At 31.9% G+C, this 18,537-nt stretch overlaps 2 protein-coding genes across 7 annotated transcripts in view; one reads left to right on the top strand and one right to left on the bottom strand.

Annotated features, from left to right (window-relative positions):
- The window catches only part of LOC147020531 (disheveled-associated activator of morphogenesis 2-like), a 332,638-nt gene that overhangs the window by 53,456 nt on the left and 260,645 nt on the right, over window positions 1-18,537 (bottom strand). The window lies entirely within an intron of this gene.
- On the top strand, window positions 1,900-4,262 carry LOC147020540 (uncharacterized). The gene is made up of 3 exons (XM_085895956.1): window positions 1,900-2,848; window positions 2,946-3,110; window positions 3,208-4,262. Exons 1-3 carry the CDS (start codon window positions 2,756-2,758, stop codon window positions 3,847-3,849), a joined length of 900 nt encoding a protein of 299 aa, XP_085752082.1. The 5' UTR covers window positions 1,900-2,755; the 3' UTR covers window positions 3,850-4,262.

Below are 18,537 nucleotides of genomic sequence, written 5' to 3'. Positions count from 1 at the left end.
CTTCATTAGTAATTAGTGGATTCGCCCATTTCAGCCACACCCATTGCTGACAGGTGTATAAAATCAAGCACCAAGCCATGCAATCTCCAGAGACCAACATTGCTCGTACAATGGGACATACTTAAGAGCTCAGTGACTTTCAATGTGGCACCGTCATAGGATGCCCTGGTCAACTGTAAGGGCTGCTATTGTAAAGTGGAAACTTCTAGGAACAACAAAGTAGTAGGCCACACAAGCTCACAGAACGGGGCTGCCAAATGCTGAAGCACATGGCATGGAAAAATCGTCTGTTGTCGGTTGCAACACTCACTACCGAGTTGCAAACTGACACTGGAAGAAACGTCAGCACAAGCACTGTTCGGCGAGAGCATCATGAAATGGGTTTTCATGGCCGCACAGCCTTGACACAAACCTAAGATCACCATGCGTAATGCCAAGCATTAGCTGGAGTGGTATAAAGCACACCGACATTGGACTCTGGAGCAGTGGAAATGTGTTCTCTGGAGTGATGAATCACACTTCACCATCTGGCAGTCCGACGGACGAATCTGGGTTTGGCGGATGCCAGGAGAACACGACCTGCCTGAATGCATAATGCCATCTGTAAAGTTTAGTGGATGAGGAATCATGGTTTATGGCTGTTTTTCATGGTTCGGGCTTGGCCCCTTAGTTCCAGTGAAGGGAAATCTTAACGCCACAGCATACTATGACATTCTATACGATTCTGTGCATCCATCTTTGTGGCAACAGTTTGGGGAAGGCCCTTTCCTATGTCAGCATGACAATGCCCCCGTGCACAAAGCGATGTCCAAACAGAAATGGTTTGTCGAGATCGGTGTGGAAGAACTTGATTGGCCTGCATAGAGGCCTCAACCCCTTTGAACACCTTTGGGATGAACTGGAACACTGTCTGCGAGCCAGACCTAAAACGCCCAACATCAGTGCCTGATCTCAGTAATGCTCTTGTGGCTGAATGGAAGAAAGTCCATGCAGCAATGTTACAACATTTAGTGGAAAGCCTTTCCAGAAGAGTGGAGGTAGTGAGAGCAGGAAAGGGGGGGGGGGGGGAACCAACTCCATGTTTGTTTGTATTATTTTTGTTTTGTTTTGCTTGTATTATTTGAGGTCTGAAAACACTGAATCTTTGTTGTTATTTTGACCAGTTGGCATTTTCTGCAAATAAATGTTCTAAATGACAATATTTTTATTCGGAATTTGGGAGAAATGTTGTCAGTAGTTTAAAGAAGAAAACAAAAATGTTCATTTTACTCAAACACATACCTAAAGATAGTAAAACCAGAAAAACGGATTATTTTGCAGTGGTCTCTAAATTTTTTCCAGAGCTGTATGTATGTATATATATATATATATATATATATATATATATATATATATATCTATATATATATATATATATATATATATATATATATATATATATATATATATATACATATATATATGTGGAGGTGTTGAACAGCTCCCAAGATGAAAGCAGCCAAATTAACAGGATTACCTTTTCTTAAAATTGAATGTAGCATTTACTTGAGGAAGCCAAAGCATTTAAAATGCTCTCAGTAAGATACCATTCTTGACTGTTGGTAATCAAAGCCAGTCGGATATATATATATATATATATATATATATATATATATATATATATATATATATATATATATATATATATAAAGATATATATATATATATTTTTATCTTTATATATATATATATATATATATCTATATATATCTATGTATATATATATATATATATATATTTGTATATATATATATATATATATATATATATATATATATGTATGTATATATATATCTATATATATATATATATATATATATATATATATATATATATCTATATATATAAGTAGGGTAAGAATACTGATTCTGGCTCACTTTTCCCCATGTAAATGAATGGGGGATTTTCAGCGATTTATATTTTTTTCCCTAAAAATAAACCCCCTTTTTATCCCAAGGTATATTTATTTGTCTCCCCTTTTAACTTGGAGGTTGAACCTCATTGAATTGAACACCTGGGGGTTGAACAGCTCACTCATTGAACCTATAAAGATTTGTTCATTCTCAAATTCCTTCAATAGTTTAATTTTCTTTGCACAATAATCCCCATCTAAAATATTGACAAACAAAACATTTGAATCTTTATATTTTTTAAGATACCCCATTTGTGCCATTACGAAATGATAAACTTCTCTTAATGCTCTTGTTTGACCACCTCCTGAGCCACAGGTTATTTTTTGTTAAGCCCCGCCCACTTTTCTTTAAGCCCCGCCCACTTTTGTTAAGCCCCGCCCACTTTTCATAAGGTAATTTTTCTAAGCCACGCCCACTTTTCCTAAGCTCCGCCCACTTTTGCTAAGCTCCGCCCACTTTTCATAAGGTATTTTTTCTAAGCCACGCCCACTTTTCCTAAGCCCCGCCCACTTTTGCTAAGCTCCGCCCACTTTTCATAAGGTATTTTTTCTAAGCCACGCCCACTTTTCCTAAGCTCCGCCTACTTTTGCTAAGCCCCGCCCACTCTTACATCATTTCCAGTTCATCTCTGACTCACAAAGAAATCACTAGAAAATTACAGGATGTTATGGTTTTGAAAAATTTCCCAATGAAGGCTTGCCTAGGCTTGCCCAGGGAATTTCCAAAGGAAACCACACCCACCAGTCTTTCTCTATAAAAGCTTCAAACCCAGGCTCCATTTTAAACATTTGTTCTTGCTGGCAATGGTGTTCTGTGTGCTTGTCTCAAACTCTCTGTCTTCTATGGAACTAAACCTTCAAGTTGATGAACTGGATTCAAACCTCTTATCTATTGAGGTAAGATTTTTTATTTTCCTATTTTCAAACTTTGATTGAAGCATACTCATTTAATAATTAAATAACTTAATTAATACATTATTATTTTCTCTCACAGGAAATTGTATCTGAAAATACTGCTTTTGCTACAACTTGGGGGGAAATTGTTGGCTTGGTTGAAGACCTTGAGTGGGATGACTTTAGTGTTCCTTGGAACTCTCTGTCTTCTATGGAACTAAACCTTCAAGTTGATGAACTGGATTCAAACCTCTTATCTATTGAGGTAAGATTTTTTATTTTCCTATTTTCAAACTTTGATTGAAGCATACTCATTTAATAATTAAATAACTTAATTAATACATTATTATTTTCTCTCACAGGAAATTGTGTCTGAAATACGAAATGAAAATACTGCTTTTGCTACAACTTGGGGCGAAATTGTTGGCTTGGTTGAAGACCTTATGAGCGACCAAGACCCACAGAACGAGTTCGTCCTTGATGACCCAACCAAAGAGTTATACCTTGGAGACCAGCAAAATCCTGAAAAAGAGTTTTACAGCAATAGTACTCATTGTGAGTTATCAAGACAATACCCACTGAACAAGTTATACCTTGATGAGCCAGAATACAAGTTTTACCTTGGAGACTCACAAATTTTGAAAAAATCAGTAAATGAGTTCTGCCTTGATGGTTTAAATAACTACCTTGGAGACTCAGGAAAAGGGTTCTGCCAAGATGGTTCTAAATATGGGGCCTACCTTGGAGACTCACAAATTTTGAAAAAATCAGTAAATGAGTTCTGCCTTGATGGTTTAAATAACTACCTTGGAGACTCAGGAAAAGGGTTCTGCCAAGATGGTTCTAAATATGGGGCCTACCTTGGAGACTCACAAATTTTGAAAAAATCAGTAAATGAGTTCTGCCTTGATGGTTTAAATAACTACCTTGGAGACTCAGGAAAAGGGTTCTGCCAAGATGGTTCTAAATATGGGGCCTACCTTGGAGACTCACAAATTTTGTAAAACTCAGTAAATGAGTTATCCTTAAGAGACTTTGTAAGTTGGTTTTACTTTGAATACTTGAAATGTGGGTTCTGGATTGATAACTCACAATGTGATACATATCTTGGAAACTCAACGGGAATGTGGTTATACCTTGAAGACTTGGAAAGTTGGGTTTATGTTGGACACTTGAAACTTTTTTGGGGGCTTTTATTTATTTATTTATTTATTTATTATTATTATTATTTTATTTATTTATATTTTGGAGACTTTTGGAGTTGCTATCACTCTTTGGGATCTAAACCTATCGATGTAGTTCTTTGTCGGATGGTGCTTGATGGGAGCAAGATCAAGAAAGTTCTGGGAAGAAAGTGCAGGCTTACTCCCCCTTTCTACGTCATCAAACCTGAAAGCCTTAAAAGACAGAATTGGAAGAAGAAAAAAACGTAAAAATATATATATATAGGTGGAAATCTCATTTTGAAAAAGACATTGTGTTGGGCAAGGATTGAGTTGGGGTTGAGATTTTGAATGTGAGGGTTGGGGTTGAGATTTTGAATGTGAGGGTTGGGACACACACACACATACACATCAACAAACAAAAGTTAAGCCTTGACTATTCAGTTGAGGATTCTGTGTTTGGGGTTCACAGATCTAAGAACGTCCCCCTTGACACACATTATATACTGTTATACACCTCGGACTTGGCCCTCGAGTGTCCACAACGGTGTATAGTAGGAGGGAGTGAAGCGCCAACCTATTGCTCCCATTGCACACACACACACAAACAAAAGTTAAGCCTTGACTATTCAGTTGAGGATTCTGTGTTTGGGGTTCACAGATCTAAGAACGTCCCCCTTGACACACATTATATACTGTAATACACCTCGGACTTGTCCCTCTAGTGTCCACAAAGGTGTATTATATGCTTAGTTTTGTCTTTTGTAATTCCTGTGAATAAAATGAACCTAAAATCTCTTCCCCTTCCAAATCATATATTTTATAAGTCCAAGGAACTGTATCTATTACATCAACAATTTTAAAAAGTTCTTTCGTCCATCGTTCAGTAAAACCCTTTTCAAAATGAGATTTCCACCTATATATTCTTACGATATCACCAACTTTGAACTTAGGTTTTCTGACATTAATCTCTTTTTCATATTTTAATTTTGTAAATGTTTCTGATGGCTTCATATTCGTTGACGTGTGAATCGTGTCATTATACTTATCCACAATATCCTGAATAAAAGATGACCATTGTTGTGAACCGAGTTGTGTGAATTTTTTATATAGTCTCTCTTTTAAGGTACGATTAAAACGTTCAACAACAACTGCCTTCCCTTCATTAAAGGTACTGTATAATGTAATACTGTTATTTTTTAGAAAATTCATAAATGTCTTGTTATAAAACTCTCTACCCTCATCAGTCCACAATTTCTTAGGTTTTCTCTTACTTTTATTAAATATCTGTTGAAAAGCTAACATAAGAGTATTACCTGTTTTGTTTTTAAAGGGACAACCCACGCATATCTACTCCTCAAATCAATAACGGTTAAAGCATACTTGTACCCCTTATCATTATTGAGTTCAATCAAATCAGCAGACCAGATATAATCAACTTCCTTGGAATAAACTTTCCTTCTCTGAAACTTTGTGAATATTGGTTTATGTAATTCATCAGCTAATTGCTCTTCAGTCTTAATGGCATCATTAGAGCCTATAAGTTTTTTGAATTTCCAAGTCCAAGTTTCAATTTAGCACTAATCATCTTCTTCACGATGAACCTATCAACTTTTTCTCTCAAGGTTGGATTTTGTATCAGAGACAAATTATATAACATTTCTCTATCGGCTTCATGCTTTTCTTCCAACGTTGTGGTATTCCCATAATCAATATCGTGTCTCATGCACACTTCATCAACTCTATTGATTGGTTCACTCCAGGATTTAGGATTGTCTGCCTCATCTAATCTTTTATCCAAGTTTGTGCCTGGACCACAGAAAGAATACCCTGGAAGATGTAATTCCCCTGGTATTCCAGTAGTTGTAAATTTACTTCCTGATAAAAACTTTTGTATATCTCCTCCGAGTTTGTGTTTGGAGATAAATTGATTTTTTTTGAACCACACACCGAACATATACCTTTTTGTATAACCCTGTTATTTTTACTTTTAATATATGAAATATTTTTAGTATTAGTTTTCTTTTACATTTGAGACAATAACTCATTTATTTATGAGAAAAATTTCTGCAGAGTGCAAAAACCTTTTTAGTTTCCAACATGCACATTTGAATCTTAATTTTTAAAACATAAAGAATCCTTAGAAATGCCTTCACTCTCTCCTCCATTTATTTAAGAAAAAACTTGAATTAAAATACATGTCTTCTCGATGTCGATAGTCTTGTCGAAAGTATTGCAAATAGACTTTTTAATTCTTTGTATTCCTCCCTGGTGAGATAAGTTAATTTCTTTAATACCTCTATTCTTTTTTGAATCTCACTGGTTTCCATATTTTGATATTTATTCATTCTCTCTCTTTCCTCCCTCTCTCTCTTCTCTCTTTCCTCCTTCTCTCTCTCCTCCTCCTCCTTTTCCTCCTCTTCCCTCTCTTCTTCAACTCCTTCCTCATCCCTTACTATACTTGAATCGTTTACACCCCATAGAATATTATACATATATTCATCAGGATTTCTTGTTATTCCTGTATCCAAAATAATTTTTTTTACAACAGGATACCAATAAAATTTCTTTTGAATTTCTAAAAGAGCCTTACCTTTTCTTAACCTTATAATTTTTTCATTATTTAACATTCTAATTAAATCTAAAGTTGTTGGTTTATCAACATCAGCATAATGCCAATCTTTTATTGAAAATACCTCATTCTTATGTTGTAGAACATATTTATTAAAATACCGAATACCCTTTTCTTGAAGGTATGCTTGAACACAGAAATGATAATTTTCTTGAAGCCTTCTTGCTGTCATTTATGTATTAGAAATATATGTTAGAATAATATTATGACACGAAACACCTCCCCATCTTCCCATAGTTAAATCATTTTGTATTTCCTTACTTATTATATATAATCCTGTTTTTTCTGTTTTCATGAGATAAACAAGGGCAAAACCATTATTATATTTACCCTTATTAAATTCTTTTATTTGTTGTTTACTAATCGTGGCTCCACAAAACTCATTCTCGATACCAAGTGGATAATATTCTTCCTTACGAGACTGATTTAATTGTTCCAGGTCTTCGAGGTTAATTTTAAATGACCAATTATACCCTAAATCATTCATATCATACCCCATTGTTCTATTCTCATACAAACGATACGCCCTTCTTTATAAAAATTTATTTTAATTCGAACTGTGAATTCTGTATGACCTGGAGATAATATCAACACTTCTGTATCTTTAGAATACACAGCCGTTTTATTTAAGTATATATATTGTGATAAATCGCTTAATCTCACCAAGTCATTCGCGTCAGTCGGGCTTGGATAATTTTTTAATTTATAAGCATTTTTCATGTTAATATTTTTGTTTATATTATATTTATATCGTTCAGCCTGTGCCTTTGTGTAATAATTTGATAAATCAATATCCAGTTCTTGAGATACACCAAAGATAGAACCATCTTTACCAACATAAGTCATTTATATTAGATTAAAAATAATATCATAAAATTTTTTATTTTTGTTGAGTTGAAATAACACATATAGACATAATTGACCACAACACTTGGAATTTAAATCTTGGCCTTGAAATGTTTGATAAACACCATTCTGTAAGAATTTTATGACTTCAACAGGTGGTGGAAGACCAAAACTATCAAAATAATATTTGTCTTGACTATTAAAAATACAAACCCAATGAGAACCGTTCCCATCATTATCTTCTAAGTTCATAATAATATTCTTTGTATGTTTCGACACATTTGTTAATTCATCTCTCATACAAATAACCACATTATGAATTTTTAATTTCTTACAATATTTGACAAGTTGTAAATTTGATGTTGTATTCTTTCCAAATTCTTTCAACCACTCATCAATGCTCATTTATTTATTAGAAAGATATAATCCATTACCTCTTTTCGTTAATTTTACACCTGCTTGTGCTATAGAAGAAAGCATATCTCCAACTAACAATCTCGCTTTATCAGGCAGACCTTCAAGTTTTTCAGCAAAATCTACAATTACACCACTTCCACTAATTTGTTTCTCCAACTCTTTGTTATGTCTTTCCAATTCTTTTTGAGCCTGGAGTTGAGCCTTCCTTTCGTTGGCAGTTTTGACCGCTGTTGAAATACCACCCGTCAATGCTCCAACCGCACTTAAACCAGCAAATAAAGGAATTAGAAATGGGAGAAATCCTCCACTCGTCTCTCTTATTGAATATTTTTTCAACATTGGTTTTGTCATTTTAATTTTAAGTGAGCCAGTGTCATTCAAGATTTTAACCTGTTCTCTTGTGAGCAAAACATCAATTCTTACTGCTCCTTTTCTCTGAATTGTATTAACGTTAATCGTACAAGGCTTTTGATTTTGAACACAAGATGATAGTTTATGAAGATTGATTTGATTAACATATACCCCAGTTGGTACTTTGCCACTCATTTATTTAACAAAAAATTATGTGAGACTAATCATCACACCATTATCTGTATTAATCTGCAATTCTGTTTCTTCCAAAAGCAAACAATATGTATCAACTTCTTCACTCTCTCCTCTTTCAATGTATAGGGAAGTATCCACTCGATTAGACTTTATAGTTTCTTTTTGAGCGCTCAGGTCAAACGTATAGATTGTATACAAACTTTTAAATGCTGTCATATCCAAAATAGGTTCTTTATTTCCATTACTTTCACACACCTTTTGGTAAGACTTGTATGCTTCAGCAAAATCATTTTTTTCCCAATTAATTTCCAATCTATCTCGTGGATAAAATGTTCCATCTAGAGAAACGCGAAGTTGTTTCACCTTAGCATTATCACTCAATGCATTATTCTTATCAGTCGCAGTATCACCATCTGGCTTTTTAAAAATCATCCACAGATATCGTGGCTTTCCTTCCAGAACACCCAAATTCCACGTGTAAGTAGTTTGATTGAGTTTAACGTGTTGACATCTTCTTTTGAGGTATGATACACTGAGTGTTTTTTTTGAGTTAAGTCTTCGATTCAACATCTCTTCTGTTTTAAGATTAGGAGTATATTCACTGATATACCAACTCATCTCCTCAATTACAAATTTATTCTGATCACCAAAAGCATTACCAACACCAAAAAGCAATCTATTTTCATTATCATTCCTTTGTAGTTGAAATCTAATTTTAAGACCATACAGAACTTTATCATAATCACAAAATCCAAATATACCTTTAAGAGGAACTGCCACAGTAAAACTATTTTCTGCTTTTGTATCATCATTATACATTCCTTTCCTTTGAGTATACCCAGGGTCTGTGTTTGTTCCCGTTGACATATCAGGAATAAAACCTTCGACAGACCCCTTTCCCATTCTATCACTGAATGTATAGAGTGTAAATTTCATCATTTCAGATACAGCAGAGACATAATCAACCGCTTCAACTTCTTGTGTTCCAATATACAATCGCACACTATCAAACATTTTCCAGAAGAAATCATTTACAAGTGTAGCGTTTGTGTTATTCCCAGCCTTAGTGAATTTAAATTTACACAACAAGAAACTTTCGGAGAGATTCAAATAGGTTTGTTGATTATTTATTTCAAAGCTTTTTGTACCATTTGTATTCCAGTCTGTTCCAGTTATTGCATTTACCTTGAAGTAATCTTCTTTTTTAGTGGAGTTTGAGATAATAATAGTATCATCCAAATCATAGATACTATCAATTGCTTCCATACTTGTATTTATTTAGGAAAAAGATGTTAAAACTTTTGAAACCCTGATCCAAGTATTTGAATTATTTTCTGTCGTTCTTGGGGGACAACTGAGTTTTACCTTTCTTAATTTCTTTTATTGCTTGTAATTTATGAGATTCTTTCTGAGCATCTTTTATACTCTTTACAGCACCTGCTACATTTCCCACAGCAGAAGCAGTTGAACCAATTAGGTCTTTATGTTTAAGAATAGTTGAACCAATACCCATGAGAGTATCAATTATCCCATCTCCTCTAAATTGATGTCCGACACCCCTTTGTCTCTTAGGTTTATAGTATCCTCTACCAAGATACATACCTTCACCCTTGTAGTACGGGGAAAGGAACATCCCATCCCCTGTAATTATTTTATATTTTCCCAACTCGTGCTTCCTCACAATAACCATCGTATTTATTTATTGAAAAACTTCACGTAGGTGAATTCTGATGGATATAACTTCTCCATTAAAAGAGATCACACGATTATCTTGGTCGGTTATCCTAAAATTTACTCTGTGTATGGTTTTTCCTGACACAGGTAGATAAACCAAATTTTTAGGCTCCATATTGAATTTATAACCAATTGGGGTTGAGTATGCGCTGAATGAAAATATTGTATTTGTTTTTAATCCATCATTATAAGCACCATCAATCAAATCACAGTGAATTAACACCGAATTTATTCCTGAGGATATTTGAATGACATTATCACTGTAAAACGTCCCATTAGTTTCAATCTTTTTTGAGGAGAAACCTAATAACTCTCTAAATGAATTATCAATTGTGAAATCAACCTTGTAGTTATTTTTAACTTTAATCGTTGATTTTGAAGTATGTTTTTGAATGTTTATAATAATATTTTTTGGTTCATCACCCTGTTCTTTCATAAGACGAGCAATTTCGGAAGATATTTGAGAAATCTCGTATGCTCCGGGTGAGACTGTTATCGTTTTGTATCCACTTCCCGGATTATAACTAAACTTGTCATTTTTCTCGGTTATATTAAATAAGGTATTATAAGTCTCCATGGACAATAAAGATGCCTCATATTCTTTTGTTGTGTCAAGTTGTAGTGGGTATGGGAATGAAGATGTGTGGTCGCTTGTTGTGAAATTAAAACTCAGGATTGTGCTTCTCATCTTATTTAATATGAGATAAAATGTCTTTATATTGAGATTTATTAATTATTTTCATGTTCATCAACTGGTCTAAAATGGCTGATGCTTCATTAAAACAATTGTTATTTCCAGCCTTCTTACTGCCAAACAACAATAACAGTCTATTAACTAATTGCGATGGGTCATTTGGAAGAAAACTAATACCTGAACCAAGGATAGTTAAAGCCTGAATAATGTGTTTCTCCTTCTCATTCTTCCTACTTTTACCAGAAAGAATAACCTTATAATTTAGAGTGTTCAGCAAATCAATATATACTCTATCATCATTATTTTCCATATCCAATGGTTTATCAATATACTTTGATTCATCCCTCACAGTTGAACCTTGTCTTCCATCTTTTGTGAGAAGAAACATTAATCTCGGAGTTAGTTTAACAGGGGGTTGAGCAGAACTTAAGAACCTTAATTCATCATTAAATATCAATACCTTTTCTTTAACAAGATGAAATATTGCTGGTTGTTCTGTTGGAATGAGTCCTGCTTTGGTTTTTGAATCCGCTGAATATTCATTGTTTTGAACAGCATTCACAATATAATCAGGGGTTGATTAATCTCTTCCAGTTGTTGAAATAAACCTTCATCATCATATTCTAATTCTCCTAAATGCTCTAATTCTTCCTCCGTCATTTGACTGAAATCTTTTAACATTTGAAGCTTTCTAGGAGTATATTCTACTGTGGGAACTGTGGAAACATCTTTCATTTTTCTTGGGAAGTTTTTAAAAGTGGTTTAAAAAATTTCTCTTGTTTTTTTCAAATGCTTCTTCGCCCGTTAGTTTCTGTCTGCGTTTCTTCTTTATGTCTTCCTGTTGTTTTACAACTTTTGAAACCAACTCTTGATGTTCCTTAAATCTTCTTGCTCTTTCTTTTGTATCCATTTATTTATTGTAAAATATCATTTAATGAATTGTAAAGATCAACAGGGAAATTTTCCTTTTCTTCATCATTCAAGTAGATGTGTTCAAATAAATCCTTTTCTTTAAATATTTCATCAAATTCTTTATTAACATTAATGCGAGTTGTAATTTCTTCTTCACTAATCCTTGCATCTCTGCTTTTCATACGTTTGTGTTGAGTTTCTTCATCAACATCAAAACCGAATGATAAAATCTTCACTCCGCTCAGATATTTAATAATTTGTCTCGTTCCTTCTGGATTAGTTTCTAATATCCCAACACCACCAGATTTTAGTTTCTTTAACTCACTCTTACAATGTGAATATTTTGTTGTACCAAGAGAAACCTCCTCAAATATTTGTCCTTCATTCCTCAATCGCATATGTTCCTCCACTGAAATATAGTGATAATCTTCACCTTTTACTTCTCCAGGTCTTATTGCTCTAGTTGTTGTTGATACAATGCGTATCACGGGGTGTTTTTTAAGTAAATTTACAATATTCTCATTTGTACTACACAAGAACCTTGATTTATGAAAGTTTTTTCCAGAAGCAGATTTACCCACAAGATTTATAATAATAGTTGTCATTTATATATGTAATTGTTTATAAAACAAAAAATATATCCCTTAATATCTCATCTTGTTTCACAACAATATATTTATATTTTTCAGTCGTGTGCTTCATATAATCCTCAAATTTCTTTTTACTACATAATGTAGAACAATTATCTCTCCAAAAATTATTGATATCTATTGAATTTAACTTGAATAAAATAAAAGTATTAGCATTGTTTCTGATGGAACGACGAGGAAGTTGAAAGTACGATTGACTAAGATAAATACAATTACAAGAAGAATGTCTCCCTCTTGTGTAGTAGCTGTCCATTACCGTTTGGTTTCTCTCATTAACACAATCATCAAAGATAACGAGGTTCTTTTTTGATTTATCCAAATCTTGGAGAGACGGTATATCATCCGAATTATCACTAAGAATACAAGTTATAAGATTTGATTTCTTTTTACATCTCTGTGTATCACAAAATAGTTGAATTATATCTTCAATGTTATAATCATTTAGGTTTTTTTGACATTTAAATAAACCTATTATATCTTCTTTTTGAAGACCAGCATTAAAACCTTGTGAGAGTAGTTGATACTCTGGTTGAAAACTCGACTTTGTGAAAATTATTAAATTATCATAATCTAAAAAGTTGGGAGTGAGGAGCATTTTTAAAAGTAAGCAGGTTTTTCCACATCCACTTGAACCAACTATGAGACATCTTAATGAATTTGGGAGATTTTTATGGTTGTTAAATTTTATCTTATTTTCCCAAATAGGTAAAAAATCATTCATTTATATATTTGAAAAACAGGTTATTTAATTTATTATTGGCTTTTTAGAAACTCTATATTTTATCCTAAGTTCAGGTTTAATTTCAAGATAATCCATTATTTTATTTATACAATATCTTGTGTTGATATTTCCCTGAAAATTACATCCATGAATAATATACAACAACAATCCTTTGAACATTTCTCTTATACGTTCAGTTTCTTCCCTTGTAAGGAAAGGTGTGTTATCATCCTCATACTTTACATTCATTTCTCTAATCAATCTTGTAAAGTAATTCATTTTTGGTGTAAATCTAAAAGAATTATTTTCCTTTTTATATTTTTTATTATCATTAATTAGAAGATAATCACAGAATATACATTGTTTATAGGCTTTTGACTCTGTGTTTAATCCCCGTCTTTCACACGCAGGACAATTCTCAAATTTGTCATATGGAGAATCAGGAAAGTCTAGCATATTTATAAAGTAAAACTTTACTTAAACTGAAATTCATCTATACTTTCAGTTGTATATTACCATCGATATCGATATACTTTTTTCATTATCAGATTCAACGACAACATTTTTTATATTAAAGGTAATTTTAAAATTATCGTTAACTACTATTGAACGAAATGTCATTTCACCTGATATATTAACATCCTTTATTTCATCAAGATTTACATCTTTAGGGTTGTTGAAAAAAATACAAATTTCTCCTTGCATATTACAGATGGTCTTATCTTTTCTTTCTAAAGCTTCATCCATAAGGTTTTTGTTCTTTGATACTTTTTCTTGTTTCATTGCTTTTTCTAGTTTTGAATATATTACTAGAAGGAGAGGAGAAACTTTTGTTAGAGATACTTTAATTGATGTTCTACCAGGTATACTAAAAGCCCTTCCACTGAAGGAAATTGAAGAACTCATATTATTTACCATAATAGTTTTTATCCAATAGTTGTTATATTTATCTTTGTTCAATTTTACATCCTTGACATATTTCTCAGTATCTTTAACAGATGAAGAGATTGATTGAAACTTGTCTTTTGTGTCTTGAAACATTGTATTTATTAAGTGAAAAAGTTGGAGGATAAAATGTTTTTAAGCACAGATTCACCTATAAATTAAACGAAATTTTCATCAAGAAAATTTTAGTTCAAGCAAAGTTTTATTCTATAAATATGGTGAATACAACGTACTGCGATGTTTGTAATCACGAATATAAACATTATAGAAAACACCTCCGAACCAACAAACACACATTTAATCTATTTCATCAAATATCTCCTCTTGAGTTGGAAAGAAAACATTGTGATATCTGTTCAAAGGATGTTTTGAAGAGTAGTTATAATCAACATCTTCAATCACAAAAACACAAGAAAAATGAGTTTAAAGTAAAGGGAGACTATTATATTAAAAACACTGATGAGGCATTTAAAGGGCATATAAAAATAAGGATTTTTCAATTTGGAGAACCCGGTCCATCATCAATAGCTGAATCAATTGAAATAGTAAAACCCGATGTTGAAAAATTTATTAAAAAGACATTAAAAGAAATAAAAACTTTAAAGTTTTATATGGGAGTGAAAATGAATATGAAAAGACAAGATGAAGAACAAACTCCTTATATGAGAACAGATCTTCATTTTATAACATCATTTCAAGATTTTTTGAATAGTGGGGTTTATGAAGAACTATCAAGACAAGAGGAGGATGTTGATAATACAGTGGTAGGAAGTGGATTCAATATTAAAAAAATCATCTTTTTAGATATACACATTCTAAAATCAAACCCTCTTAAAGCTTCTTCTTATATTGAATTACCAAAAGAAATAAAACTAAAGAAGGCAGTTGTTAATATTAAGAACAATGATAATAAATGTTTTCTCTGGTCTGTTCTTGCTCACTTACATCCACCAAAATGTAATTCAGAAAGAGTAAAACAATATATGAAATATGAGAATACCTTGGACATTAAAGATTTTAAATTCCCAATGCCACTAACAGATATTCCTAAATTTGAGAAAAAGAATAATCTTTCTATTAATGTATATGGATTAACGGATACAAACAAAGTTCAAATATTAAAAATTTCAAACAACTATAAAAATGAAGAAACACACATTGACCTTTTATATTTTAGTGTTGGAAAGAATTCACATTACACATACATCAATAATTTATCAAGATTAATCTCTTCTCAGGTATTCAGAACAGCAAACAAAATATATCCTTGTAAGCGATGTCTTAATTCATTTCATACAAAAGAACGATTAGAACAACATTCAAAATATTGTAGTAATCATAAATCAGCTGTAATTACAATGCCTAAACCTGGTGAAAAGATTTATTTTGAAGATTATAATAAATCTATCATGCACCCATTTGTGATATACGCTGATTTTGAATGTATCCTTAAAAAGATAAATACTGCTTCTCCTAATCCAAAAGAACCATATACAAATAAATATCAAAAACATATTCCTTGTGGTTTTTGTTATTATATCAAATCATCTGTTGGAGAAAAGTATAACAAACTTGAACATTATCGTGGAAAAAATGCTTCACAAGAGTTTGTAAAACGATTAGAAAAGGATTGTATAAGACTCACTAAATTAATGAAAGAAACAAATGAACCGATGAAATTAACCAAAGAAGAAAAATTAGAATTTAGAATGAACAATATCTGTCATATTTGTGAGGGGGAAATTAAGGAGTTTAAAGTTAGAGACCATTGTCATCTTACTGGTAAATATAGAGGTCCCGCTCATTCCTGTTGTAATCTTAATTATAAATTACCTTCTTTTATTCCAGTCTTTCTTCACAACAGCGCCAACTATGATACACATCTATTTATAAATGAACTTTCAAAAACACCAGGGAATATTTCTGCTATAACAAACACAAGTCAAAAGTATATTTCATTTTCAAAAATGATATTCACAAAACCTATAACTCGTATTAGGTTTTTAGATTCTTACAAGTTTATGGGAACACCACTAGCCTACCTCGCATCAAATCTAAGCTCCACGGACTCTTTTCCAAATCTTAATTCATTCTTTCCAAAAGAGGAAATTCTCACTAAAGAGGAAATTCAGATTAAAGAGAGAATTCAAAGTAAAGAGGAAATTCTAACTGAAGATGAAATTCTAATTATAAAGAAAATTCGAACTAAAGAGGAAATTCAGATTAAAGATGAAATTCTGATTAAAGAAGGAATTCTTACGAGAGAGGAAATTCAAACAAGGAATGAAATTCAAAGTAAAGAGAAAATTCTTACAAGTAAGGGAATTTATCCTTATGATTATATGGATTCATTTATGAGATTTAAAGAAACACAACTTCCTTCAAAAGAAAGTTTCTATAATAACCTTTATGAAGAAGAGATAAGTGATAAGGAATATAAACACGCACAAGAAATATGGAAAATATTTAAGATAAAGAACCTTGGAGAATATCATGATTTATATCTAAAAACAGATGTTTTATTGTTAGCTGATGTGTTTGAGGCTTTTAGAACACTCTGTCATAATAAAAATTGTTATGGATTAGACCCTGCCCACTATTTCACAGCTCCTGGTTTAGCTTGGAGTGCAATGTTGAAAATGACAAAACAAGATATAGATTTAATCAGTGATGTTGATATGCTTTTGATGATTGAGAAGTCCAAGAGAGGTGGAATATCACAAGTATGTTCAAAAAGATATGCTAAAGCAAATAATAAATATCTTCCAAATTATAATAGTGAAAAAGATAGTAATTATTTGATGTATTTTGATGCTAATAATTTGTATGGATGGGCAATGTCTCAATCTCTGCCTTATGGTAAATTAGAGTGGGTGGAAGAAAAGGATTATGAAAAGGCTTTGATGAATATTGTTATTTCTTCTCAAGAGGAATTGAATGACGAAGAAGAAGGTTATTATTTTGAAGTTGATTTGAGGTACCCGAGTGATCTTCATAATAAGCATAAAGATCTTCCTTTTGCATGTGAGAAAGAAACTCCAAAGAAAGAATGGTTAAGTGATTATCATAAAAGTTTTAATATTAAAGGCAAATCAACAGAAAAGTTATTAACAACATTCTATGATAAAGAGGGATATGTTTTACATCAGAGAAGCTTAAAACAGTTTTTGAGAGAAGGATTGACAGTAGCTAAAATTCATAGAGTTTTAAAATTTAAACAAAGTCCTTGGGTGAAAAAGTATATTCAATTCAATACAGATATGAGAGCAAATACCAAAGTAAAATTTGAAGGGGACTTTTATAAATTAATGAATAATGCTGTATTTGGAAAGACTATGGAAAATGTTAGAAACAGGCAAAACATTAGATTCGCAACATCTTGGAAAGAAGCTTCGAGATTGATAAATAAACCAAGTTTTGAGAGAGAAGAGGTTTTTCAGAGAACTTTTCTGCAATTCATATGAAAAAGGAAAGTATTGTAATGGATAAACCAATTTATATTGGAACAGCAGTTCTTGATTTATCAAAGATATTGATGTATGATTATTTGTATAATGACTTAAAGAAAGAGTATGGTGAAAATGTTTCATTGTTGTATATGGATACTGATAGTTTTATCCTAGATATAAAAACTGATGATGTTTATGAAGATATGAAGAAAAATATTGGAGTATATGATACAAGTAATTTCAGCAAGAAGAGTGAGTTATTTTCCAAAAAGAATGAAAAGGTTATTGGTAAGTTTAAGGATGAGTTGGGTGGAAAAGTAATGAGTGAGTTTATTGGATTGAGAGCAAAGGCATATGCTTATAAGTATGGTGAACAGATTGATAAGAGGTTAAAGGGAATAAAGAAATATGTAATAAAGAAATCAATAACTTTTAGAAATTATTATAATTGTTTGATGAATAAGAAAGAAGAATATAGGAAAATGAATACAATAAGAAGTTATAAACATAACATATATAGTGAAGAAGTAAATAAAAAGGCATTAGGAGCCTTTGATGATAAGAGATTTATTTTAGATAATGGAATAGATTGTGTTCCATATGGATATTGTATGATAGAGTGTATAAAATAGATTATGTTTTAACGATGGGAAGATGGGTTAGGGTTTTTCAAGGGCTACACTTGTTTTTTCACAATATATAAATGGTTAAACCAAGTATTAATCAAACTAAAGAGTGGAGAAAATCTCAGTCTTGGTATATAAATGGAAAACATAATGAATGTGAAAAATATCAAATAAGTCTTATTGAAAAAATAACTAAAACAAAGGTAAATAAAACAAATAAGCGAATTAATTTAAAAACTAGTAAGTTAGAGGATGTAAAGAAAAAAAATGAATATCCTTGAATGGACTGAAAACTTTGATGGTTATCAATTGAACAATGAAAAAACAATTTACTATAATCTCAAAATGATATGTGGC

The sequence above is a fragment of the Eptatretus burgeri genome, chromosome 9 (genome assembly GCF_056783735.1).
Source record: "Eptatretus burgeri isolate ZD-2024b chromosome 9, Ebu_testis_v1, whole genome shotgun sequence".
Lineage (NCBI taxonomy): Eukaryota > Metazoa > Chordata > Myxini > Myxiniformes > Myxinidae > Eptatretus > Eptatretus burgeri.
This window is presented reverse-complemented; position numbering and strand designations above follow the sequence as displayed.